Source organism: Rhinichthys klamathensis, unplaced genomic scaffold, assembly GCF_029890125.1.
Source record: "Rhinichthys klamathensis goyatoka isolate OS25496 unplaced genomic scaffold, OSU_Roscu_1.1 h1tg000370l_1, whole genome shotgun sequence".
Classification (NCBI taxonomy): Eukaryota; Metazoa; Chordata; class Actinopteri; order Cypriniformes; family Leuciscidae; genus Rhinichthys; species Rhinichthys klamathensis.
The window spans coordinates 273919-301167 of NW_026606878.1; the positions used below are offsets into that span (position 1 = coordinate 273919).

General features: G+C 39.5%; 1 protein-coding gene across 10 annotated transcripts in view; it reads left to right on the top strand.

The window, feature by feature from the left end:
- wnk1b (WNK lysine deficient protein kinase 1b) overlaps positions 1 to 27249 on the top strand; it is an 82685-nt gene that overhangs the window by 19863 nt on the left and 35573 nt on the right. For all 10 annotated transcript variants that reach the window (XM_056233465.1, XM_056233466.1, XM_056233468.1 and 7 more), the window contains exons 3-4: positions 24113 to 24285; positions 26593 to 26813. In XM_056233465.1, the coding sequence (XP_056089440.1) occupies positions 24113 to 24285; positions 26593 to 26813 (394 nt within the window). The remainder of the gene's footprint in view (positions 1 to 24112; positions 24286 to 26592; positions 26814 to 27249) is intronic.

Genomic DNA, 27249 nt, shown 5'->3' on the forward strand with positions numbered 1-27249 from the left:
TTGCATGTGTGTATCTGATGTGTCATATCGCTGTGGAGGTCGTCCTCTTCTGTGTAATTTACTCCACTGTTGATGGAAATGTGCTGCCCTTGTATTCCCGAGAGGTGAAGTTCTCCATCTCGTGAGCATGTCAGAGTTGAGTCACAACAGTCCCATTGTTCAGTTTGGAGAACAAACTCTCCTGCAAAGATATAATACATCATAGGTAATCCAATAACTATTATGGTCTGTTCCCTAAATGTAAAATGTATTTACTGCTGGGAAACATCTGGGTAGACCTCCCTGCGAATGATTTAAAGACATTCAAATTGTTGGTTAACATAACATGTTAACAATGTGCTCTGTGATACACATGGTCAGCATCCTCTGCAGCTGCCTGCTTATTACAAATGTATCACAACCGTCTTGCCGCTAACCATGATAAACAAGTCTTCATTGTTGATAGAAATAGAATATTTAATTCCTTGCTTGCTTTATTATTTTATAAAAAAAAATCAAAAAAAGATTTTTCACAAAAATGTTTTTGACATTAAACCTGCTTTGGCGCATTTCAGTATGCCATTTCCTAGTGGGCATGTGAGATTTGAGCGCATTAATTGAATAAAAAATCATATATAAATCCTTTTGTCACACTAAGCTTGTATGGCTTTATATGACTTGTAATATAAGGCACAAGTTGCAAGCTTCAATTTTATGGTGTTTTTTGTATCTTGACATTTGTTCATCTTTGTTCATCTGTATTCTGTCTGTGTAATGAAGTTATTACTTGTGCTTTTGAGGGTCAGTCCTGACAGCTAAACTATAGGCTGGCGCAAAACTGGACCACTGGAGCCCATCACACCACACAGAGCGCAATTACAAATGCAGACCATAATCTCAGAAACCCTTTCCTTTGAGTTCAGCCCTAAACACACAGGCTGTAATCTTCAAAATCACTCCAAAAAGAATGGGCTTTTTAAACTTACTGGCTCCTACCACAGAATCTTCCAATAAAAGGCACAGTAGGAGAGCTGGTCAGATCACTGCAGTCATTATTCTTTCTCCAGAAAAAGTGAGACTCTTAACAGCACCTTTTTACATAGAGATGATGAATATATAACTACAACCATTCTATATGCGTGCTTTGACTATGTAAAACCCTCTCTCGAGATGGAGAAGATTAGTGGAATGCAGATCACCTAGAAAGGGTCTTTTTTTTCTCTGTGTAAGAGAATCCTGCAGGGGACTGCATTTAATAAAAGCCATCACACACTAGTAACTTGTAACCACATGTGTTTTCTTCTCTCTAACCTTTCTTGGGTGATCATGGAGGACTTATTGTGCATGAAAGCTACAGCTCAACACACTAGTCAGGGGTGACTAGTCAGGAGCCTGATACCTTTGTTGCCCCCATCCCTGGGGGTAGCCCTACTCTAACCAGCACCATATGTGCATGGCATATTGCCTTGACTGATTGAACATGTGGGTGAGGGGTAGAAAGTAGGCGGATTAGGGGCCTATCAGGTTCCTTGTGGCGTCAGCCCTGAGTTAGGCCTAAATGTCTATGGATAGGCAAAGGACAACAGAAGGTCAGGTCAGGGAACCCCATGGGCTTTCACCTCCTGCTTCAGCCAAATGGCCTTTACTCTTTTCAGCCCAAATGGAATGCCAAAAGTTTATTTCTTTGAATGGCATTTTTATAGTGTTGAGTCTTTAAAACCTTAAGTCTAAAACTGAAATGAATGTAATACATAATCAATGCAATCATTGTTTCTTTGTAAAGGATTGTTTCATTGGCAATCTGCTGGATTCCAGTAGCTATTTCCTGCAGCCAGTGCTTACCGCTGTTATGCGGTCACAGCTGCTTTCATTCTCAGGTGAAATCTTTATCCTAATCAAAGTCACTACACTAAGCCAAATATTGCATCATTCACCATTTCCTGTATAATACAATAATACTTTTATATATAAAAGTGAACAAATATGATTTTTGAATACAAATGTAAGAAATATACTTGATTTTTAAGTATGGAAAAGAATGATGATATTAAAAGTAATAATTGTACTTTATACTATAGGCTAGATGTAGCCTGGGAAAACCCAGACAACTTCCGGCAAATTTAGATTTGCTCAGAAAGTTCGTCTGGCAAAGAGCTCATTCAAGCCCATTTCCAATCCGTCGAAATCGAGGCACCAATCAGAAACGTTGGGGCGGGCTTTACACGATGACAACAGCGCTGGGATTTTGAAGCAGATTTTGTAGCCTACATTACAAAGATGGATGCCGCATCCGTCGAACATCACTCGTTCGAATCAGCTATCGCGTCTGTTTTAAGCGATTTAAACGGTTCCTTTTTGTTAAAAATCGAGCAAAGAACAACAATGTTTCTCCGCCGCTCTGCATACGTCATCTCCTTCATCGCTCTGATTGGTTTTAGGTCTATCCGCGACGTCCGTTGGTGACGCCCCTCTGGAAATGATTTGTCTATGACGCTTTGCCAGACCGTAACTCAGTTACAACTAAGAATGGTCTGGTTTTAACCAGGCTAGGCTAGATGCATACTTTGCCAGCTTTGTAGATTCATGGATAGTAAAACTATTTAGTTAAGTTGATCGTTATGATTAAACATAAATTCAAAAAGGACATGTTCACTTAGAATTCGGATGACACTACAAAATGTGGCACCTCATATAGTGCACTATATAGGTAATCGGGAGTGATTTCGGACGAAGCTGAAGAGTTACTTAACCCTTAAGGAGGGAGGAGTGGCCATGTTTGAAAGTGACAACAAACATTACCTGTTGTATCCTGTCCCAGAAACAGTCATGGTCAGTTCAATTTGACTTAACATTGATTTGGATGTCAACTGAGTTTGATTGTCAACAAATTAAACCAGATCTGTTGCCAGAGATTCTTGAAAGATTTGCACATTTTTGTGTGAGTGTTGTTTGCTCAACCCGCCGGATGTGAATCTGTAACTGCACCTCAAACATTCTCACAATCATGAGTCACATCCTGTAGGAAGTATGCTCTCAATGGAGGTTGCTCTGCTATCAGTTTAACCACGTTACGAGCCTCAAACTTCCCAGTGACTGTCAGCACACAAGCTGATTCAGTCCACAGCTGGCTGTTTGCACCACTTCCGCAAAGGTCAGCAAGTATACAGCACAAAGAGTGCAGTGAGTGTATGCCTAATCACATATCCTCAAGTTTTGACACGTGAACCTGGTCTTGCCACTGGTTGGTAAGGTCACGTTGGGCTTGACTCACTTAAGTTTAGAAATGCCACACTGTGTCTGCTACACTGAGGAAATGTTCTGCTGTATTATGTTGATTAGAGTTAACAGCTGGTAATGAACTGCGGTAACTGCAGTAGAACTGATGAATGATGATCATTGCTGTTAATCACCTGGTGACTTTGTTTCCAAGGCAGCAGATCTCTTTAGGGCTTCCTGTTCAGGTAAAGCTCACTATCTGCACAGCAGGTGTAATCAGGCACACTCCAGATGCATGGAAAATTGTGTTTATCTTTTGAAAGCTGTAAACCCCTTTGGCCCGAAGCTTTTATTTGTAAGGCGTTACATACTCTATGCACTATTGACATTCAAATCAGCTTTTTTTATAAAATCGGAAGTTTTTCATGTGTCATGAGGGTTTGCAAAAATAACATCATGCCAGTGTCATCTCAATCGTGTGGCAACAAGCCTAACGAAAAAGTGGGATTGGCTCAGATCACTCATCAGTTGACTCACATGCCTTGAGCTGTTTGGAAACTGATGTAACATTTTGATCGATATACAACTCTTAACATGGCATGCAATGTGTTTATCATTATCATTTTGATTGATTCTGTAAAGCTCATTGTAATATAATTTGGCAAAAATGGTTGCCCAAATGTTGGTCTTTTTAATGAGCCACAAGTTTGCTTACAATTCATTACTTTCTGAAGCAAAATCGAATTGTGTCTGTCAAGTGAAGATTCACACCTCTATGTATGGATCACTAAAGTCTCGACATGCAACAATAATTTATTAGCATATTTATCGGGAAATACCCTCAGTAAATAGCCTTGCTCTTTGGAGCTGTCCGTAAATTTGACCAAGTTGTCTACACCATTAAATTTGGCTTATTTGCCTTGCGATGAGTGGCTATAAATATGATTTGTTTTGCCTGGGTTCAACTCAGAATACCCGTAAGCATGTGATTTTACACTGATCCAAAGGCATCAACAAAGTAAGGCTCTATTTGTACACTTCTGATGTTTCACTTGTTTTTGTGACCCCTCATAAACTCTTGCCACTGATGTAATCATTGTGTTATGGAAGCCTGGAGGAGTGGGGGCTTTCATTATTTGGAAACTGCCTCTTGCCTACTGCAGGTGAATTTGTGAATCAGGCCTCCATCTATAACATCCTTTTTTTTCCATAGAATATTCCATTACGTACACATTCCAAAGAACGCTTCACTGTGTGCACTTCAACAGAATATCACAGAGCATGTCTTTCACTGCACCTTCTTACATGTGCAATGTTTACTCATGCTTCTGGAAGGTGGTACACGTCAAACACCTCTGAATTCAGCTACGCAAACTGTCATTCATAGCATTGCTCAAACCACCTGCATTTATTTAAAGAGTCACCTGACAACTCCAAGTACTTCACGTTCACAAACTTCAGGGGCCCCAAGAAGTATTTGGAAACTTAGCCAAATTAAAAAATATACGTATGTCAGTACATTTACATGACAAGATATTAAATCAAGTTCCATTTATTTCTAAAGACAAATAGCATAATACTCTGCCAGGTCGCCTGTGTGAACTTGAGGCGAACTGACTTACATCCTCATTAAAACTCTTTGGGACCAGTTGGTAAAAGTGGCCTAGAAAAGGTTTAGTGGCAGACGCGACTGTTTCGATATTTTGATGTCTAAAGCGTTAAATTTGTACATTAAGTATGGCCACTGATAGCCCATCATACATGTCCTATACCACAAGCCACCACCATCGGAAGTATCTTTAAACTATCTTTGTTATTAACTCTGAATATTTTCATTTTCTCTAATAGAGCTAAAGAATTAACCACAGTTTGAACTAGAGCTGCAAGATTTTGAATTGAAAATCAATATTTTTTGTTTCAAATAGAGATCACGATTCTGAACAGACAACGTTTAATTCAGACAATGTTTAATTTATTTGAATGAATTATTTTTTTTTAAATCGGTTTGAATGACACTCATAAATACTTCACTTCAATCAGCATTTCTGAACAAATGATTCAATGACAAATACTTTTTTAAACAGTCACTTGTTGGCACCTAGTGGCATAACAATGTAATCAATAAAATCGTTATTAGAAGCACTAAGTTACTTTAAAAAAGTGATTTGCTATATTTTTTATAGCTTCCATAGGCATCAGTGTTTATATCCGAACTATAAACTTTTATTCCAGTACTTCTGTGATAATTTGAATATTTGTAACACTGAAATAATGATACTGTGTGGTTGAAAAGACTGTTTGTCAAGCTGTTTCATACCTAGATAGCCTAACCATTTGCATTACACGGTTCAAGTGACCCAATTCCTATTTTTTTTCCTTCCATGTGGTACAGATCAGATATGACCCACGAACATGTAAACAGGAAAAAAGCACATTCTTCTGATATTCTCAGATCAGTTTCAGGCCTCATTCATATATGGAAATAAATCTGATACGAATCGGATATGTGCATTTGCGTCTGCCATGTAATATACAAACAGCGCTACATAGATGCCTCATTTCATTTAATATTCCCGTCAATGCGAGTCATATGTCATTGAAAAAGTGAAGGTGGCGAATGTAGCAACGTAGTTCGTTGCTACATTTGCCTCCTCTTTTTTCCCCGCCTTAAGACACCAATGTTTTGCTGACCTTTAAAGAAGGTGCTGAAAACAAAAGCTTGTATTGTTACTTCATATTACTTCATTTTTACTTTCTTTTCGGCCTAAGCTTATCCGGGTCGTTGCTTTTCCGGGTGTCAACAAAAAAAGTGCATATTTTCAACAAATCAGAATTTGGCATCAAGGCCTACAGTGTAAATGCGGCTAAACGGTGTTCTCTGGGTTAGTGGTGGGGAAAACGCAGATTTGAATGTGTGATTTTTGTCAAAGTTTTAATAGACATGGCCAAATCATTATCATTTAGGAATGAGATTGTGTGCTTGTTTGAATCGAGAATCGACAATTATATATATTTACGATTAATCGTGCAGCTCTAGTTAGAACTAATGAAAGAATCTTTATTTCACTTGTCTCTAATGGCTGATGCTGCTCGCACAGGCCCTCGTAAAGGTAATTGCTTGTGATTTGCTACATTAAAATTGCAGCCTTCTCACCATTCATAAAAGCTTGCAGGTGAGCCAGCCTTGTTCAGGGACATTGTTATAGAGAGCAAAGGTGTATATTAGTGTCAGTTGCACAGGCAGACAAGAGAATTGTGCCTGTACTTGTCCTTTCTCTCTTTCGTCTACAAATAGCCCACTCCTCATAAAAGTTCCTCACCTTGTGTCTTATTAACTTTGTCCGCCACCTCCCACAGCTAAAAACTCAAGTCCTTTGAACACCCCCCTCCTCATCTTTTCATATCTGAAGTGGCTGATTTGAAACAGACTGTGTGTTCCTGGAGTTCACTCCGAGGTGACTGCAAAGGTTTGTGATATTGAGACAATATCTTGCTGGGAGAGGTTGTGCGATCTTTGACATATAATAATCATATTGCCTGAGGCTTTAAATCGTGGTATGGGGTATTCATATCTCTATCTTGAATGTTGTTGTGCAGTCATTAGCTCCTCTTCAAGGAGGCAGCTGTGGCACTGAGACATTATTAGTTGTAAATAGATATTCCTCAGAGATGAAATATCCTTATTAACTTGGGAGGTCAGAAAACTTTGGAAGTGTGACCAGCACACTTGTTTCATAAAATCATATTAAATACAGCAGTGTTGACATGGTCCAAATGACTTTTGCACAATTTTCCATAGGATTTGATTTTACACTATAGGAGTCATCCCAACATGGCTGTTGCATTTATTTCTGGCAAAAAGCGATGTTCTTTTGCCTCCTATCTTGTCATGCCACAATACTTACTTGGAGACAATTACCAAAGTAACATCTGTTATTGATGTAGACAAATGCAGACTCCTGATGGAAGGTCCCGTGATCTTATGCATTCCTTCTCCTTAGTCCTAGGAATTCACACCTAAGTTTTATGACTGTATGCTGCTATTATTAAATGTGGCTGTCATAAAAGGACTATGAATTCCAGACCATTCTTTTTTGAAGAATTTAAAAGACTCCTGCGATGCCATGAGGAATTATTCAAAAGCATCAGTTATTTTCAGTGTAAGTCATCCTTTTACCTAGGAAGTTTTAGCATTTGTATTACTATTTAATATATACTATAACATTTGTTTACTATTCAAATGGCTGAATTCAGACCTTCTCATTTGTCAATGAAAGACAGAGACGAACATGTAATTTCCTCTGTGGTGACTTTTTGTCATTGTTCTAAAAGGTCGGGCTCTTCTAGGCAGTTCTCATTTCCATTCTCATGGTCTCCTTTGCTCCTTTCACCATTACTTCGGCTATTTAAATCCCTTTTTAATGAGAAGTAAGTAAACCCAAATGTTAAGTAATAATCGGTTTTGCTTAAGCTGTATCAGTTTTCTTAAAAGTTTCCTCTTGTGTGTTGTCTTTGTTTATAATTCGTTGACTTTGCAGTGCTTTGGGAGAAATGTGAAATTATTTGTTTCTTTTCATTACAGGGAACTACACTACGACCAAAATGGTCGCATATGCGACCTTTTGAAATGCCATTGCGACCCTAATTTTTAATGGGTCGCAAATGTATCACTGACTATTTTTGTACCTACCTTATGTTTTAGGCAATATGCTACTATTTACTATGAGCATTTATTAAAACAGAAATGTGTAGCCTATTTTAAGTATACGTTTTTATAACGTGCTCTCACTGCTCTGAGCATTCAACACATCAAGTTGGCTTCAGCCCCGCGAGAGAGAGATAGACGCGGGCGCGATCGAACTCTGTGTGTGTGTGAGAGAGAGACGCGGGCGCGATCGAACTCTGTGTGAGAGAGAGAGGCGCGGGCGCGATCGAACTGTGTGTGTGTGTGTGTGAGAGAGAGAGAGAGACGCGGGCGCGATCGAACAGTGGAAACATAAAAACATACTCCGTCATTTTGTTCATACAGGACATGATTCAAACTGCAAAGTGTTTACTTATATTTGTGTACACTCGCAATAAAACACAACATTGTGCTTTTGTCACACTCTAAACTCTTGTCAAACTGTAACCTACAACTGTAACCCAACCACACACACACACCGTTTTAAAAGCAAAACATATTTATTCAACCCCATTTAAAAACAGTCAGTGTGTTCCATCTTTTGGGGATTCATCATATCGCATTGGTTTTCATTTCTTGTCCTCGGAGTCGGGGCACTAATCTGTTTATTTTTAAGTTACACATTCTACATTGATTAAAAAAGAAAATCAAATGTGTTTTTAATGGTAATTATTTTATACGGAAATCATTTATTTATAATTCAGATGAGAATAAAGTTAGGGTTAATTAAAATTAAGGAAAACAATATATATTCATCTGAAATATAGCAAATTAATTTTAAATTCATTCAGGTACAATTACCAAACATATATCAAGGTCATTTTGTCTTTTTATTAATTTAATTAATAAACTAATTATACAAAACTATTGTCAGTGCACTACAAATAAACTGGTTCTATGCCTTTATTAATAAAACTTATACAACTTAAAAATACAAGGCTTAAGACATTTATAAAAATGCCTTCTGCATTTTTGTTTTGCTTTTCACTCCATTGTACTGAAATCGTACCGAACCGTGATGTCTGAACCAAGGTATGAACCCAACCGTGACTTCTGTGTACCGTTCCACCCCTAATGCAGTACAGTTTCATTATTGTTCATTATTATCCAGAGAGCGGCTTACTATAAATAATTTGTGCGACCAAATCATGTTTTGTGCCATTAACTGAAAAGGTTAGTAGCGCAAGTGCCACCAGTGGAAAAGGTTAGTGTAGTTCCCTGCATTATCTGAAAGCCAGATAAAGATGCTGGTTTTCGAACTAGTCAACATTTGAAGTGGATCGAAACCTTTCATCAAAGTTATACATGAATTTTGAACAAAACCCGTTCTTGTCTTTGGACAACTTTGATTAACTTTTTTGATGTTGACTACTGTAATAATAACTGTGCAAGTCACTGCCATTATGAACTCATTTTACTAACTGGCCAGACAGATAACAAATCTGTTTAAAATCTCTGACTGAGCATATTACTCATAGTGATTAAGCTTTACTCCACTTTGACCTACATTTTTATATGACTTGGATAAGTCAGTATGTCAATGAAAACTGTAGGCTGCAGCAATGAGGGTCCCGTAGGCATTCTTGCCCTAGACGAATCCTCTTAAGACCCCTAAATCTGTCTCAGGTTTAACAATTCTCACTGTGAGTTTTCAGATTTCCACATAAACATGGATGCTGTTCTGTTGTGTATGTCTTAGCTTGTCCATCCATGATCCAACCAACCATTTCAAGCTACTTTAAGAACAGCGATACACAGCATAATGCTAATATATATTTTTTAATGGATTTTACAATGTGTGCCCGTGCCGTGATACTCTGTCTCCAAATAGGATGAGGTTACTCAAGTTGTCTCCATAAAGTCACTGATTGTAATTTTCTTGGCCGATTCTGATACCGATTTTTGCCGATTCCAATTTTCTTTCAAAGAACTATAATTGACAGTATATACTGTACAAACAAAAATCTACTTTTCTTCAAAGCAAAATTTTATTTTCATTAAAAAAAACTAGTAAAAAGAAAGTACTAAAATAAGAACAAACAACAGCACAAATGCACGCTAGAGAGAAATTAAATAAACATGGCTTTAAGTTTTTCAGGTGGGTATACAGTATATTCAGATTTTAAATACAGAAATTAAAGTAATCAAATGTAAAATAACACTGGATAGTCTTCATTGTAAAAATTAAATACAGATTAATGCTTACAGTTAGTTACAAAAATTATACACTCAAGAGCAGAGAGTGATTTTCTTTGTCTTTTGTTCTTTTATTAAAGGAGTCATATAATGCCATTTTTGTACAAGCTAATATGATTCTTTAGGGTCTAAATTAAAAGTTTGTAATATACTTTAATTAAAAATTCTCATTAGTATTGTAAGAAAACACTTATTTTACCTGGTCAAAAACAGCTCTGTTTTCAGCACGCCGTTTCAGTGCATATGCCTTTAAATGATCATGAGCTGCGCTCACCCCGCCTCTCTGTTCTGTGCATACACCGTTTGTAACACAATAACACAATAACCATAACGCGTTGTTCAGTATAAACGTGGAATTATGAATTATATTGAGAACGTCATACATAGAAAACATGCCGTAATGTACCCTGACTGAGTGTAAACCTTAGACGCATTCATTGTGAAGCGTGCAGCTAGTGATTTGCAAAGATTAATATATTAATATAAAGTTTAATAAAACGTTTCACTCACTTCCGTTCTTCTGGAGGTTCAGCAGGAACACGAATATCTGGTACCGATCCTTTTTAGCAAAGCTTCTTAGCAAATCCAGCTTTATACTGACCCTCGTTTATAAAGCAGTCTGGTGTGTGAAATGATTCGCGCAAACATGAGAGCATTGACGTTGCTCGTGTGGAATATTCCCTTCGAAAACAAAACTCAGCCACTGCGTCTTCAGCGGTTCGGATTCAGGAACATTAAAATGACTGTGTTCGTTATTACACCCAAGAACAGAACACCACAGTCGCTTAGACGCCATTCTGCTCATAGACAGTGCTCCGGCACATCAACAATGACCGCGCCGGTTCGGTCCGCGCCGCGCAGACTATGATTGACAGCTACCTCATGTGCGAGGGCGGGTCTGTGTTGAAACGCTCCCGTCAATCAACAATCGTGGGAGGGGCGTCCGTTTTATTGACGTCACAAAAACGAACGGCTCGATTTGAGGCAGGGGAAAACATATAAGGAGATTAAAACAAAACCACTGGATGGATTTTTATCATTATATGATGTTTGTGTACAGGCACTGCCAACACACATTTCAGTACAATCAACTTGTAAAAGTGCATGTACCATTATATGACCCCTTTAACATGACAGACATCAGCAAGAACATTAGACTGCTGTCACTATAAGAGTTTATGCACGGATCCAATATATATAGCTACTGGTATAACTTGAGTTATCTTTCTCAACTAATTAGATTCCAAACTGAATACTCGCCAAGACGGGCATTTTGACATAATTTGGTGTGTATTTGACCTTTTAAGCGCAGTAATCCACTCATTTTGGTTTCTTGCTACTCACAAGTTGCTTGAGACTGAGAAGCGGCTTGTGCGCTCCACTTAAATAGATCAGTGGTGCGCTTGCTTCTGGCGTGAGCGTGAAAAACCTGCACAATACAAGCACTATTTAACCCGAGTGAGTGAGAGGTCACTTTGTGTGTCACTTTGCTGTTGGAGAGAAGTGAGCGAGGACGCACAGCTGAAGTCATTGCCTGTGCCGCTGACCGGTTACCGGTCCGGGCCGATCATACGGACAATTGGCCGATTCCGGTCCCTGGCCGGTCAATCGGTGCAATTCTACTATATACACAATCATACTGATTCTGAGTTTCCAACAGGTGAGTGGCATGGTGTTCCAAATATTTCAGGCTGTTGGCACACACTAACACCTGTCCCAAAATGGAAAATGATTTCTATCACCACATTCTACAGAGCAGTGCATGCTAAGCTTTGCCACCTTTTATTTAAGGGCCATTTAAATAAGAACACCGTGGTGTGCCCTTGACAAAGTACCTGCCCTGCCTTTGACAATGGGACATTAGAAGAAAAGAATGAGGGTGAGAGATGAGTTATTGCAGGGGATTTTTCAAGCTACTATGTACACAAGCAGTTGCTCAATGGCTTGCTGTCATCGGGTGAGGCGAACATGTCCAACTTGTGCTATGAGTTCCAGTGTATTTGCTCAGCTCCTCCAATGTTTGCCATGTTAAATCTGTTAAATTTAGTTTTGTTGATGGTCATGGGTAGCCTTCCACTCTAGGATCAAGGGACGCTGTGGAAATTGGGTTTGTGTGCTGCATAAACAGTCACTTGGCTATGGGGGTAGAATTGTCCCTTTATTTCGAATAAATAGATTATGATCCAAAAATAAATGTAGAGATTCACAAAAATAAATGATTGGTTGTAGAGAGAACATGCTACGATTGGTCAGCGAAATGTGGCTGTTATCTGATTGGCTTGAGTAGACGGTGGGTGGAGTCCACCTATTTTTGGATTTCTTGATACTAGAAATGTTTTGAAATCCATAAATGCACAAGAAGTGATTCACAAATGCACATAAAGCCATCCACAGATGTACAGGAAGTGATTCACAAATTAATGCCACGGAGAGTTGTGATTGTGACATAAAACATGTTTTTTATGGAGAAATCTAATTTTATTTATTTTAATTTAATTCGTTTTTGTGAAACTTATAACATATATTGTGGATTTCATTGTAATTGTTTATGAATGTTAATCTCTTTACATTTATTTGTGGATCATAATCTATTTGTGTGGAATAAAGGAGCGTCTCTAACCCCATATTTGGCGGTGAAGAACGCTCATATGGAATAGTTTAACCGTAGCGGGAATGTAACAGGAGCATGTTACAGTGGTCCAAACCAAAGCTTCTGCTAAAGATATTCAAATTTTGGCCTGCTGCTGCTTATTAGATATCATTCGATGATGTTATGCATTAGAGACTGACCCAGTGCAAATGGGTATCAGTTTGCTTCATTAAATAGCAAATTAGCTTTACTCCTTAATTTGGTGACTATCATGTAACAAACTTTAAACTGTACAATATGTGGGGCCAAAAAAAGAAAAGAAAAGCCTCGTAAAAAAGTAGAGCAAGTCATCACTGTTCCAAGTTGAATGTTATTACGCCCTCCCTTTCTGCATCAAGACCGTATTTGCTTGGTCTGTATGAAATGTGTACTGTATGAAAGGATGCTATGCACTAAAACATTTTTTTTACCATCTTGCAGTGCATATAATCCCTGTATAATTGAGGGGGCGCATGTGCTGTGCTGTAAAAAGGCTTTTGGGAATGTGGAGGTGTACAGAGCGAAGTACAAAGACAGGACCTACTTTATCCTTTTATATCTCCCTTTGGGTTGGTGGGGATTATGACTGGCTCTATGGACCGTAGGTTGTGAGCTTTAAATATGAGTGGGCCTCACATTTGACAGTAAGGGCATATTTTATGGGTAGAGTATGTAATGAAGTCTGATACTCAATAACCACTTTTAGATTGTTTTGTCTCCTTAAATTGTTAAATTGGTGTTGGAGCAAATGCTGAGTTAAATCACAACAAGTGAGGAATCTTAAAAGCAAAGTTCCCACAAAAATGAAAATTCTGTTTTTATTTTCTCACCTTCATGTTGTTCCAAAACTGTTTTGTCCATACATTGAAAGTTAGTGGGATCTAAAACATCATTGGTGGACCCCATTGGCTTTAATTGTATGGACAAAAACAATTCAAACTGTGGGTGAACTATCCCTTTAGTTCCTTTTTGGTTCATAACACAATCGATTGTGCTTTGCAGAATATAGTCGTGAATGTCACCATAACCTTTATATTTAGTGTATTTTCCTGTCTAGCCTTGGATTATTCTGAATTGCTTATTTAGGAACAAGAATTTATTAAGCAACAGGGATCAACATACCAGCCTGTCCAAGAACACCATTTTGGTCATTATAGCGGCATTCTGAAAACTTGACAACATATTTTAAGGTGATTTGTTTCATTAGTACTGTATGACAAGCGGACCATTGTCACATAAATGGATTGTTTGTCTGTAGTCAATTTGTGACAAATAAAAAATAAGCCTTTATATTGATTTAAAGCAGCTTTATCATGGATCATAGAGGCTAGAGTTCAATATGCAGATAAGCCAATACATTCCCATGGCGATCATAGGATTATAGGATTTGAAATATCTCTGAAGTTCCGGAAATCTCTCATTTTTGATATCTTACTAATTATTGTAGAAATGCAGACGTACGACTTAAGATCTTAGTGTTCCCATGTGTCCCAACTTTTTTGACTTGTTAAAAATTTTAATGCGATTCTTGGTCTAGTTGTGGCGTGATCCGCCCCATCACCCAACTTTTTGTGTTGTGATTTAGTAGCTGTGTCACACCAAACGTTTCAACCGAGTGAAATATTGAGCATACAAACCTTTAGGAAAAATCGAGACTGTCACTCCAAACTCCCTCCGACATTCACACCATGCACCCCTGTCTAAAGCCTGCTTTTATTTCAGTGGAAGATAGATTGGGCCATGGGGATTGGGAGGGGAGTGAGTCCAGAAATCAAGAAGAACTGTTGTTGTAGCAGACGACATGCAGGTTTTCAGTAAATGTCTGGTCTGCCTGCAGAACAATGGTGGTTGTCTCTGGGTGACACTAGACTGCTGTGTGCTTGGCTCTGACGGAGAGCACATCACCTCCTGACCTCACAGACCAAAGCCCGTGACAGGCAGCTAGATGCACTGAAGATGTGCCTTGTCGTTCTGACCCACATAGCAGGCCACACAGCGCTCAGGGACACATGGATCTGGTTCAAAGCGAGACCATGAAAGGGCCTTATTTTAGCTTACACTGCTGCTCTCCTTGTCTTGATTCATCTCCGTCTCGCTCTTTTTTTCTCCTTTGCATTCTTTTGTCCCCCTGTATTGTTCTCTGTTTATTTATAGCTTCAGTTATACACTGAGCTAGTTTAGTCTTACTTTTTTTGCATGTTGGATGAAGCCAAGGTTGTACTGGATGTGGGAATCCATCCTGCATCATATTGGCTGAGCTTCCACCTTTAGAGTCAGAATGTAAATGCTCTGCTCATAAAGATGCTCTCTCTAAAGCAGATGACAATCTGTATTTGAATTTTATAATGGAGAAAAGCCATTATTGACCTGGTCAGTGCCCGGTGCAAATTAATTTCGAGAATAGAAGCGCTTAAAAGGTAAATGTCATCATATCAGTTAGAGAATCTTGCTGGCTCCCAAACAATGGGCCTAATAAATGATTAATTGGGAAAATTATTATTTGAATGTTTCTAGGACAACTTTCTCAACCCAGAAGCATTGTGAGTACTGCTAAACATAGTTCATTAAAATAAATCCATAAAAAAAAATCGTTACTTGAAATAGACTTTAACTGAAATAAAATATTAATTATTAATTAAATATTTATATTAATATTCATTTTAAAAATTTAAATTTATTTTATTTCAGGTAGTTGCCAAAGTGGTGGTTAGATGTTCACTTTTTTGTTGAATGTCTCAGTTAGCTTATAGAATAGTTGCATTTATTAGACATATTACTAAGAAACACATCTGATTGGTGTCTAGTGAAATGACCGTAAAACAGCCTCATTGTAAAGGTTTTTCATGTCAAATACTTGTTCAGAGAACAACCATTTGTCAGAGGTAGAACAACTGGAATCCCCAGAAGACCCTCAGAGGTTTACCTCCTAACAAGCATAACTTTAACTAAGACAACTGAAATGTTCATTATAAGACCATAGAATTATAAACCTCATGCTCTCCACCAAATCACCCTAGGGGGTGAGCTGTAGTTCCCAACAATTAGGTCACACTGAACACATGGTGCTGGTTCTAAACAGTCTGTTGTGCTGATTGATGGCAAACCTTTGGGTTTGTGAGAAAGAATTTCAAGGTTTAGTTTTTCTTCTCTAATTGGGGTCCAACATTCGCTGCTTGTTTTAGATCTAGATGATTCGTTCTTGGTTTTTGCAGTAAGTTCAGTGCTGTTTGAAGGAACGACTGTTCATTCGTTCTTATTTAAAGCAGATGCCTGACTGTTGCACTTTTCCTTTTTCATTTCCTCTGTCATTTCTCTTCTCCGTAAACCCCTCTGGTCCTCTGTGGCTTGACGACTCGATCGGCACTGAGACTCCATAGGAGGTTATCAGAAACGCTGCTTGCAGGGCAAAGCAATCACTGCTGAGCACAAGCAGCACTGCTGTGCTTCTTTTACCCAATCAAGTGGACTTTTTGCTTAAAGGATTCTACTCTTCTAACATTTCTTTCCCTGAAGTCCACTTATAATGTTAGTTGTGATTTATCTTTTGCATGATCATTCATTCGTTTTCCACCCATTCTGTAACCCTTAGAATGGAAGAGTCTAAGGTGTGGCTTTTAAAGCTTTGATTTGTAAATAACCTTGATTCATGATTGGCTAACCTCCAGGGAATGGCTGGATGAGTTCATGCTGTTGTTCTTAAAGGGTTAGTTCACCCAAAAATGAAAATTAAGTCATTAATTACTCACCCCCATGCTGTACCAACCCCGTAAGACCTTCGTTCATCTTCGGAACACAAATGAAGATATTTTTGATTAAATCTGAGAGGTGGATCACTGCTACATAGGCTGCCTAAGGGAATGAAACTTGACGGCCCAGAAAGTCATTAAAGAAAATGTTTAAATATTCCATGTGCCTACAGTGGCTCAACTATAAGTTTATCAAGCGACGAGACTACTTTTTGTGCGAAAAACCCCCATAAATAACGACTTTATTCGACTATTCCATTACTTCCTTGTGGCCCTGAGACGAGAGTTCAAGAGATTTCCACGACGCATGCGCGAGGACCTTCGATGAACGAAGGTCTTACGGGGTTGGTACAGCATGGGGGTGAGTAATTAATGACTTAATTTTCATTTTTGGGTGAACTAACCCTTTAAGGACTGGTTAAGTTGCTAAATACTGAATGGCTATTGATATTTAGTTATTATGAGATATGATTGCCCATACCTAAATATCATTATCCCTCCAGAATTCATGTAATGTGCTCATGATTTTCATGATGGCGTCTGAATAACCAATATTTGCATTGGGGATCAAATGAAGATCCATCGCTATGCTCATCATGCCAGAATCCAGAAAATCCTGTTTTGTCCCCTTTAACACCCACACCCCCTTGTGTTTCTCAGTGTATAGGTCAAAAGTGAGGACATTTTCTGCAACACACTTTGTATGAAGCGAAGGACTTCAAACGAACAGTAGGGAATACGCAGAGCAGTCCTAAATGGTTGTCTTTGGTTAATGAGAAGGCATGAGTTGCGTCAGTTGGGAAATTTGAACCAATGACCCGGACTTCATGTGACCGGAGTGAGAGATCCAGTAAACATTTTCCTCTCGTAAACAAATCGCCAACATCTTTTTTTTAAACAGGGAGGTGGAAATAACTTGATTTAATTCTTGCAACACAAACAATACTTTATTATAGGATTGTCGCCTACAGAAACTGTTCTTCTATTATTAGATATTTTCCTTAAATAGCTGCAACGGACAGAACTGTGAATTATGCTTTAATGGATTTTTATGCTTCTTTGAACCTGCAGACAGAAAACAGGCCATGCACTGATTCAGACTGTTCCAATGTCAAATGAAAGTCTTATGATGTTTACAATGGTTTGCAACAGCGAGAGTGCAGCAGTCATGAGAGAAGTCATTGGCTGAGTCTGTATAACTGGGGATTTTTAAACCCATGATCAGTCGTCCGTTTGGTTCTGAAATACCCAGAAGGCTTCATGTTGAACCACTGCCCTTTTCCCACTTTATCACGTAAACATGCAAAACAAAGACGGTGCATATATGCCTAGTGGATGTAGTTCATACTTGTTTTGATTTATTTAACTCCTGTCATGGCCATTACTAAGTGCTGCTGGGAAATGGAGGACAGGCTTTCAGGCAGTCATGTGATGCAGTCTGTCCATCAGCCGGGTTGCTAATACAGTTATCAAGCACATCACAGCAGCTAAGCTGATTATTCCTTCACTCAGTCCATGCACAATTAATAGACCCACATTTTTAACCTCTTTGAGGTTCAGAGTGTATATTGTTGTCGTTTCTTATCATCTGGCTTTCTTGGTGTATTTGGTGAATAGATTTGGTTTGGTATTTTATATCCACTGTCTACTAGATGCCCAGCACACTATGGACGAGCTGGGGATGGGTGGTACATGGTATTTTTAGAATCACTGTTTGACTGGCGCCCGTGTTTGTGAAATATGAATCCTGTGGAGATTGCAGGGAATGAGGTCCCCCTGGAGGACAGAATCTTTGTCTTTCCATTAACTCAGACTAAGTGCTCTGCATGCCCACAATCACTTCAGGAAGTACACCGGTGAATAATGAAGCTTGACTCCTTAGTGATTGCTAGAGTAAGGCCACAAAAATACTCTATGCAAGTATGCATATGCTTGGCAAACATATTGCATGTATACATGCATACTTAACATGGATTCCTGCATTACTGTGGTGGTAACAAAACCACCATAGATTTCAAATGGGATAGATTGCAAATGTCATGCCATTAAATCGGCATTTGTTATAATGCTGACCGTTTAAATAACTTGCTCACCGAGATTCTCGTTAAACTAGGGCTCTTCAACCTTTTGCAGGCCACTGACCCCTTTGTCAGAGAAACTGAGCTAAGATATTGTTACATATTTAATAAAATTGAGTGTTGTATTTTACAAAACCCTAAGTTGGCTGAACTCAAATAAATCAGTTACATAAAATTCAACTTTCAGTAATATTTGAGTGAGATTAACTCATTTAAGTTGATTTTACTGTTCAGTATATCATATAAATGTATTCACATTGTTTATAATGATGCTTACATTGTAAAGCCGTTAAAATAATCATTAGTCATGAACAGATTCTTCAGATTACTTTTTAATATAGCTATTTTTAAGGTTAACTTAATATATTATCTGAAACATTTTGAAATGCAACTGCCTGCTTTTGCTTTCTTTTCCTTCCATAGAATATGCTTTGTCCTTTGTTCTCAGTACTAATTTTCTACCTCCTTAAACCCTCACACGTCAATGCAAAAAGCACACATTTGCTCAGTTTGCAGTGCATCTGGCCCGACTGCAAAACAAGAGGCCCAAAACAAGGTTCTTCAGCTTCGATCCCATTATTGTGGAAAAGTACTGTCACAGATATGGATTTGTGTTCCTAGAAACCAGGGCCTGGAGCCATTTACCCCCCCCCCCCCCCCCCCCCTTCTTTATTTGGCATGAGATTGGACAGATGTGACACATTACAGTGCAAGCGTAACTGAGGATGTGGTCTTCATTCTGTGCTGTTAGCATACTCTGAATAAGGATTTAACTGTTTTAAATTAACATTTAATAGAGAAATGGATGAGAGATGCATATGAAAGCAGCTGTTTGTTCTGTAAACTGTTTGGGAAGTTCCCCTGCTGTAGTGAACTTTAGCATGGACCGTCAGGCCGTGTTTAAAAAGATGCGTTTGCGGCCTGATGTAAATCATCAGATCTGTAGCCTGGCAGACACAGAGATCTCAGCAGCTGTCTGTGCTCACAGACCTAACACTTCCTCCTATGGCTGTGAAATGAGCTTATGGGGGACTGTATGTTTTACCAGAGCCATGCAGCCGGTTACAGCAAACCCTTTCAGTTAAGAAAACCCTTAATGATAATGTGCTGCAAATTCATTCTGCTTAGTAGTATTCTACCAAGAACTTTCAGAGTTATTGTAATACATTTATTGTCTAGCTCTCACACAAAAAGCTCTAATCTCAGATGAGTTGGCCACATGTTTACTCCTTTTTAAGAATTTGAATATTACTAATTTAATTTTACTCTTTTACACATGAATTTTTCTGCTGCAAAGTATGCCGACTTTGTTTGCCTTTAGACACCTAGCTGGACACTCGTTCAGATCATTCAAAGTGCTTCCTCAGTTTATGAAGTAAATGTTCAGTATTTCTTACAGTATTTATTTTACTAATTTTAAACATTTATTATATATTTAAATATATTTATTTAAATTTGATGTAAATACTTTTCCTTATTTAAGTAGGCTTACCGGTATTTAACGTGAAATATTCATTTATATGTTCATTTCTTGTTTAATGTGGCATTGACAAAGAAATGACAACGCATTTGAATCTCTAAATGTTAATAAAATTTAGTAAATGACAAAAAAAAATTTTGGTTCACACAACCTCTATTTGGACCCAAGCATCGCCTGACCCGTTGCGCACCTGGTAACCATCCCAGAGTTCAGGAGCCTCTAGTTTTATCTGTAACTGTTGAGGTGCACCGTTTGCTGAAGCCAGCTCTTATCTCGCAGAGCTTTGATCTACCGTTTGCTCCACTCCCCACTGGCATTGCCTGCGCGAATGCTATGCAACCCACTAGCATGAGTCATGCCAATCCGTTTTATTTGCCTTTTTACAAATGCAAATCTCAGGGGTTATTCAAGTGCGCTGTTATTCAGAGGCGACTCTCACAGCTGCCTCTTTCTCAGCCAGATTCGATCCCCTGATTGAAATGACGTTTGATTTGCTCTTACGTACTACATATTTAGTCCAGCTCTGTGATGTGGTCAAAGCTGCTTTGATCCAGTTCTCGCCACATCCATGGGCGTCTTATTGCACCTTGTTGTGCACCCACACAGCTTCTGGGAAAACGCTGTCAGGTGAGAGACTCCCATCTGCATCGGTGCTGTTGGCAAGCCAAACACTACATGTCACACATTACTCTGTAGAAATAGCACTGCAGTAACAGAGCAGCTCTGTGCTGATTCAATTTCAAGAGTTGGCATTGCATCCATTATCATTATTGTATTAGCATTAGGCTTATTTTCTCAGAAAAGAGCAGGGGTGAGTTTTCTAGAAGGGCTCACTGCTGTATCTGGTTACTGCAGTATTTTCTGGGTTGTTTACAGACAGGAGGGCTCGGCAGCTGCGTTTATTTCAATGCTAGGCCAGAGGTGTAGATTTTTGTGTGCGCGACAGTCGAGTAAACAGCTGATTGTTCACTGAACTGTCTGTGCACAAGGTCACGTGACTGGCTAAGCAGAACTAGAGATAAAAGCTGACCTGTTTGTCTGCGAGTTAGTTAATAGATAAGAAGGGCACATTATGCGGTCTCTTTTACGCCCACATACCCTACTGTTCAAAAGTTTAAAAGAATGTTGTTTTTTAACAAAATTGATGCTTCTTTTTCCAAAAGCAGAATTCAATCAACATTGAGTAAAAAACATTTACTTAGGTTGCTAATTATTATTGAAATTGCTGTTTTATAATTCAAAGGTCCCTTTTCAGCTGCCAGTCTGCTAAGAAAATATTCTGATATTCTCTGCTTTAAAATAGTAATTACTGTAAACATGGGTATCTTGGGTTTAAAATATATATATATACTACACAGTACTTGCAAGGGCTTCCTTGTCTAAGTTGGCTGTGTATATAGTAGCCCACAGTATGTTGTCTGTTTAAGCAATGTTTACTTTTATAACCAAAACCTCAATTATTTGCATCACATGATTGAGAAGAGCACAAGCACCTGTGTTTTTATTTTGAGAAACGGGGTGCTAAAATTTATGCTTGTGGTTTGCCAAGACAAGTGTGTATGAGGTGCCAAAGTTAAACCCATCACTTCCCCCCCCCCCCCCCCCCCCCTCTCTCTCTCTCTCTCTCTCTTTCTCTCTCTCTCTCTCTCTCTTTCTCTCTCTCTCTCTCTCTCTCTCTCTCTCTCTCTCTCTCTCTCTCTCTCTCTCTCTCTCTCTCTCTCTCTCTCTCTCTCTCTCTCTCTCTCTCTCTCTCTCTCTCTCTCTCGCTCTGTCGCACACTCGCCCACTCACTCACACTTGTTTATCCTTCCTGTGTCTTATCAGCAAGAAAAACCTCCATTTAAGTTGCAATTATTGAGTCTTTTTGCATTTTTCTCACTCCAGACAAAAAGAGAGGCTAGCAAAGCTGCAAACCCTGCATGCTACAGAAGACCTCTTCCTTTGTCCTCCGTTATCAGACATTGATTAGATTAACTACTGACACAGTGAGATGGGAAATAAGATGGCCTCTGTTTGCAGAGAGCAGACTCCGATCACAACCTTCCTTAAAGTTTGGCCTTTGAATGTAATCTATGGGCCCAAAATCATACTATATGCAAGTACATGAATGCTTCCAAGCTCAGTTTTGCACCGCAGTGGCCACTGGCCACCTATAGCAGGCGTTAGCATGAACTGTCTTCTTCTGCAGTCATTTTTCTCATTTTTCAACTGCTTTCATGGTGGAGTAAAAGTTTGAAGAGAATCTTGTTGAGTAAGTTAGTAAAGTCAGTTGAACTGTCAGCATGTTTATAGCTAACTACTACTTGAATACAACAACAAGTACGCACAACAGGAATGCATGCTTGAAATGCATTGGCCAAGCATTTGCATTTGTATGTTTTTTTCAGTGTTTTCTCACTCTGAGTCGCTCCATCATGTTTCCTTTCTAACATTGCACTCACCCCAGTCAATAAAGTGTACCCTTTCATTCCAATATCTATGGCTGTATCCCCTTTGTTTCTCTCTCTCCGCTACCTCTTTCCCACAAGAATGGTTCGCGTTCTGGAGCTAGAGCCTGTTCTTGGCCAATTCTTAGCCAGAAGAACTAGAGCCTGTTGCAAACCGGCTGCGTTTTTGTCCACAAACTAGAAAAAATGGACGGTGATGTAATGCTTCTAAGTGTTGTTTACCTGACTATAAACCAGTGTGAAAACAAACACTTTTCATCTTGGTGTTTGTGCAGGAAACAAGTGCAGCACTTATGTTTTGCTTTTCAAAGTACCTGGAGTGATTCTAGTGTACCTGCAGCTCTCATATAAGCTGCCGGTACTTACGGTACCAGTGTAGAGCAACATTATTACATTTATCAACAAGAACACCATAGACAGCATCAGCATTTCTCCCCTACTCCCTGGCTCCATTCGAGAACGCCAGAGTTGAGCCGATCTTTCTGGCCTGGAACCCCCTTTCATGCGTTGGAAACGTGTGGAGCGGTTCAAGAATTGGAACTGACCTGGAATCCGCTCACAAACCATGTTGGTGGAAAAGCGCTTTGTGTCGGTGCACTCTCTCTACTGTCCTTTGGGATTAGTGGTACTTAATGGGTTGCAGATGGCTGCTGCTAGTGTGGTTGTTAGTGCATTTGGGAAGCAAATGAATGTGTCTGCATTAATGTGGAGAAGGAATGCCACCGTCAGCATTTTACAATGGTGGCACATCAGTGACACCAAATAGACTGGTTGCAGATAGCCCGGGAATCTATGTCCTCATGCACTGAACTTTTATGTATAGCTTTTATAAGATGCATGTTGCAATTTGTCGCCAGGTATGCAGAGCGACTCTTTCACAGAATGGAATTAGTGCTCACGTAATGCATATGATTTAATCCCTGGGGTTGTGTAAAACTAGGCCAGAAAAGTGGCCTTTTTCCACAAACTGCCACTGGATTAATTCATCACTGGCGGTTGCTGGAGCAATCATAATGGTGATTAATGATTGGGCTTGCGCACACTGTTTTAACTGCTGATAAGGGCACAGCCTGACCGGAAAGGAACTATGACATCAACGCTTGGATACCCTCATGCACAGGGAGGTGCGTTCCATCCAAAAACCCTATCTTCCTGACACTGTTCTGATTGGGAAGGTCAGGCTCTCCTGGATAGAATATCAGAGAGGTTTTTTGAGTAGGTTAGAGAGTCAAGGGAGATGATGTAGTGTCGTTTTCCATGACCGGTCATGTTGATCCTTTTGCACCGTGCTTTGCTGTTTCTTTATCTTATAGGAGCCTTTGGTGTGTGCATGTGTGTGGCCCGTACAGGCATTAAGCACAGGATAAGAGGACCACTTTGTGTTTAAACTAGATGAGTCTTGTCCCCTCCTGTGCTTTATGCCTTGTCTATAGGGGCTCTTTTGAAGGCCTGGCAGGAATTGGGGGTCGGATTACATTATTTGAGGTTGAGTGGACCCCCTCCAGTTGATATCTCATTTAAAGCACATCTGTATTACTTATCCCTGAGTTTAGAAATGATTAATTACAATAAACGGCTGTTAAATATGGTTTCCATTACATTAAAATTAAGTATGTGGCTAAATGTTTTGTATTTTGTTCTGTTCTTGTCCTTGCAGGATCGGAAGCTGTCAAAATCTGAGCGGCAGCGCTTCAAGGAAGAGGCCGGCATGTTGAAGGGCCTGCAACACCCAAACATTGTGCGTTTTTACGACTCATGGGAGTCGCCTTCCAAAGGCCGCAAGTGCATTGTGCTGGTGACGGAGCTCATGACGTCAGGAACCCTAAAAACGTGTGTAGAATCTGTCTGTTCCACTTTCATATTATATTGTCTGTCCATCATATGTTTGCCTAAAGAATGAATGGTCAGATGAAAAAATCAGCAAATACATGCAATTTATTTTGTTAGTATTGTGGTATTATGTAAAGGATGTTTTTACTAAGTTTTTTTGTTCTGTCGCAATTTTTTTGCAATTTAAAACGTCCACTGGGGTTAATATTTTATTGTGGTACTGCATTCAAATGAACAACCTTTTCACCCGCCTCATGTCCATCACCAGAGTTGTTGCCAGAGTGATTGCAGGCGAAGAGTGGCATGTCACCTCCATGTGAGACATGCATTGTGGGTACTGAACAGATGCTGGAGCTTCAGACACATACTGGACCAGCAGCCCCCTCCTGTGGATGTCTGGGCTCTGACATGCACACACAGTTATGAAAGCCCACTTAAATACTGATATCTGACTGCAAGACAATATAAGGTCATCTAATAGAAAGTTATCAGGTTATCAAAAAAAAAGTTTGATTCGTGCACACAAGACATCACTGAGAGAAACTATAAATAATGCAGTAAGATTGATATACTCAATATAATTGGTTTACTGAATAAATCTGGGTTATCCGTTTAACATAAGAACATATTAATAAATTTGATTGTAATCATTTGTTGACATGCGTTTCTGGATACAACAAGTCCCTACCAAGATCTATGATCCTCAGAGCCTCAGTTTCGCTCAATTAGCTATCTTTAACACAGCTCACAGCAACACCACTGTTACTGCTTGGAGAGAGAAAGACAGTGGAGGAGAAATGGGGAGATGAGTGAAAAAGGGAAAATGATAAACCGGGTCAGGCTTGCTTTGTGTTCATCAGCTTTGGCATCCTGGCAATGTGTGGTGTTTGCTTGGCTGCTCCTACACCTCAAAGATAAACAGTGATCAAGAGGTCAGGTAGAAATGGAGCGTCCCACAGACATGGACATGCCATGCCTAAACTAGTCAGTGTTCTTGTTTTTGTCTGGGTCGCCAAAGACATAACGACTCACTAGAGTTTTGTACCTCTTCCTGTCTTTTTATGTTCGCATAAAAGTCCTGGTTCCCTTGTTCGCATTCAAATCCAACATTTAGGACAGAAAAATACTCTTCACATGTACTTAAAAATACTTTTTAAACGAAAACTAATTCAAATAAATCTGACAAAATAATATTATCATAATATTTCTTGAATGTTTCAGGCCTTAGACTGTTTATGAAGTTCAGAACGGATTGTTTTAAATTACTTCCAATGTTTCAAGAAGTGTGGAGAGAGTTGTTGGTATAGCTGGAAAACAGCCTGTTTGGGCCCTCTGGGAACCACTGGGTGTGTTGAGTGATGAGAAAGTTTTGAATCAGGCTTTGTTGCTCTCTCCTGTATCGCCTCGGGACTTACCCTTGGCTCCGTTCCGACCTGTCAGTCAGCCGCCACACTCCATCAAAGCTTCCCTGTACCACCGCCTACCTCCTCCCATTGGGCAAAGCACTACTCATAGCTCGCTTCAGTCTTACTAAGCAAACTACAGAGCTAATATGTTTATACAGAAATGCTTGACTTGCTATATATATCTTCACATGCTGCCTGCAAAACCAGTTTTGGCCATTTTTCTATTACTATGAGAAGCAGAAAAAGAAGAGGAAAGGATTCTATTTTGAAGTCACAGTTACGATCATCCGTAAACAGATGTTTCTTTAGAAAATTCACTTATCTGATTCTTCTCAAGAGAAGTGAGAAATGAGTATACGTTCTGTTTAGCTTGTGCCCATCTTCACCTAGGAATTGGGCGCCTGAACTGAGTAGATTGTTGTAATGAGGATTACAAGGCCAAATCCTGGCTATGGCTTGGCTCCAAGATTTGATTAGGCCAAGCTAATCTATCGAAAGTGCTGTACTACCCTCTTTACACTGTCCTTTCTTTAATTTGGGACTTTCTCTGCCTCACAGAAGAGAATACAATTGTCCAAATGGATGCTTCCAGACCCAGACCCATCATAATGAAATAGTTTAATTCCCCGTGATCCTCATATGGGCTGAACTGAGATCTGATTGATCTGTTATTGAGGGGAGAGTTTTCTCATTGATTTTCTTTCCCTTTATGGTTTCATTGGTTGAAATTTTCCATCCCAGTCATGACCGCCAAAACAGAGAGCTGTAGACACGTATCATCTTCCGTTGACACATATGCTGTTTGTTTTTACTCTGTCAAGGTCTTAAACAAAACCATTATGGCTGTTCAGGGAAGAAGAACGTTGCCCTAATTCTCAACTCTAATCTCTTTGTTCCTCAGGTATCTGAAGCGCTTCAAGGTGATGAAGATAAAGGTGTTGCGGAGCTGGTGCCGACAAATCCTCAAGGGCCTGCACTTCCTCCACACCAGAGCTCCTCCCATCATTCACCGGGACCTTAAGTGTGACAACATCTTCATCACCGGACCCACCGGCTCCGTTAAGATCGGCGATCTGGGTTTGGCCACCCTCAAGCGCTCTTCATTCGCTAAAAGTGTCATAGGTACGACCCAGCGTTCTAACTTTCTTGCTTTCCCCACCTCCCAAGTCAGTTCACCATGGCTTATACAATTCAAAAATATGTGTCATGTCACTGCTTGTCTTTTCAATGATGAGGTGAAATTGGGAAGGTGGGGCATTTGCTCAGAGTTATGCTCAGATATTTAAGGCATGCTGTAGCTCTGAGCTACACTGTTCACCTTAGACCACAGTTTTCCAGGCAGCCAATGGCACTAGTTTTAATTAGGGGTGGAGACGGGGGGAAACCAGAGGAGAACTTCTTATAAATTGGGGGAACACCTTTAGATCCTGCTGTTTCCCACCTGGAACTAATTGGCCTGTAAATACAACAGGTGAAAACACTTTTAAGTTTCCATAAACTCTGGGGTATTTTGGGTAATAAATGCCTTGAAAATAAAAAACAAAGCCACATGGTGGAT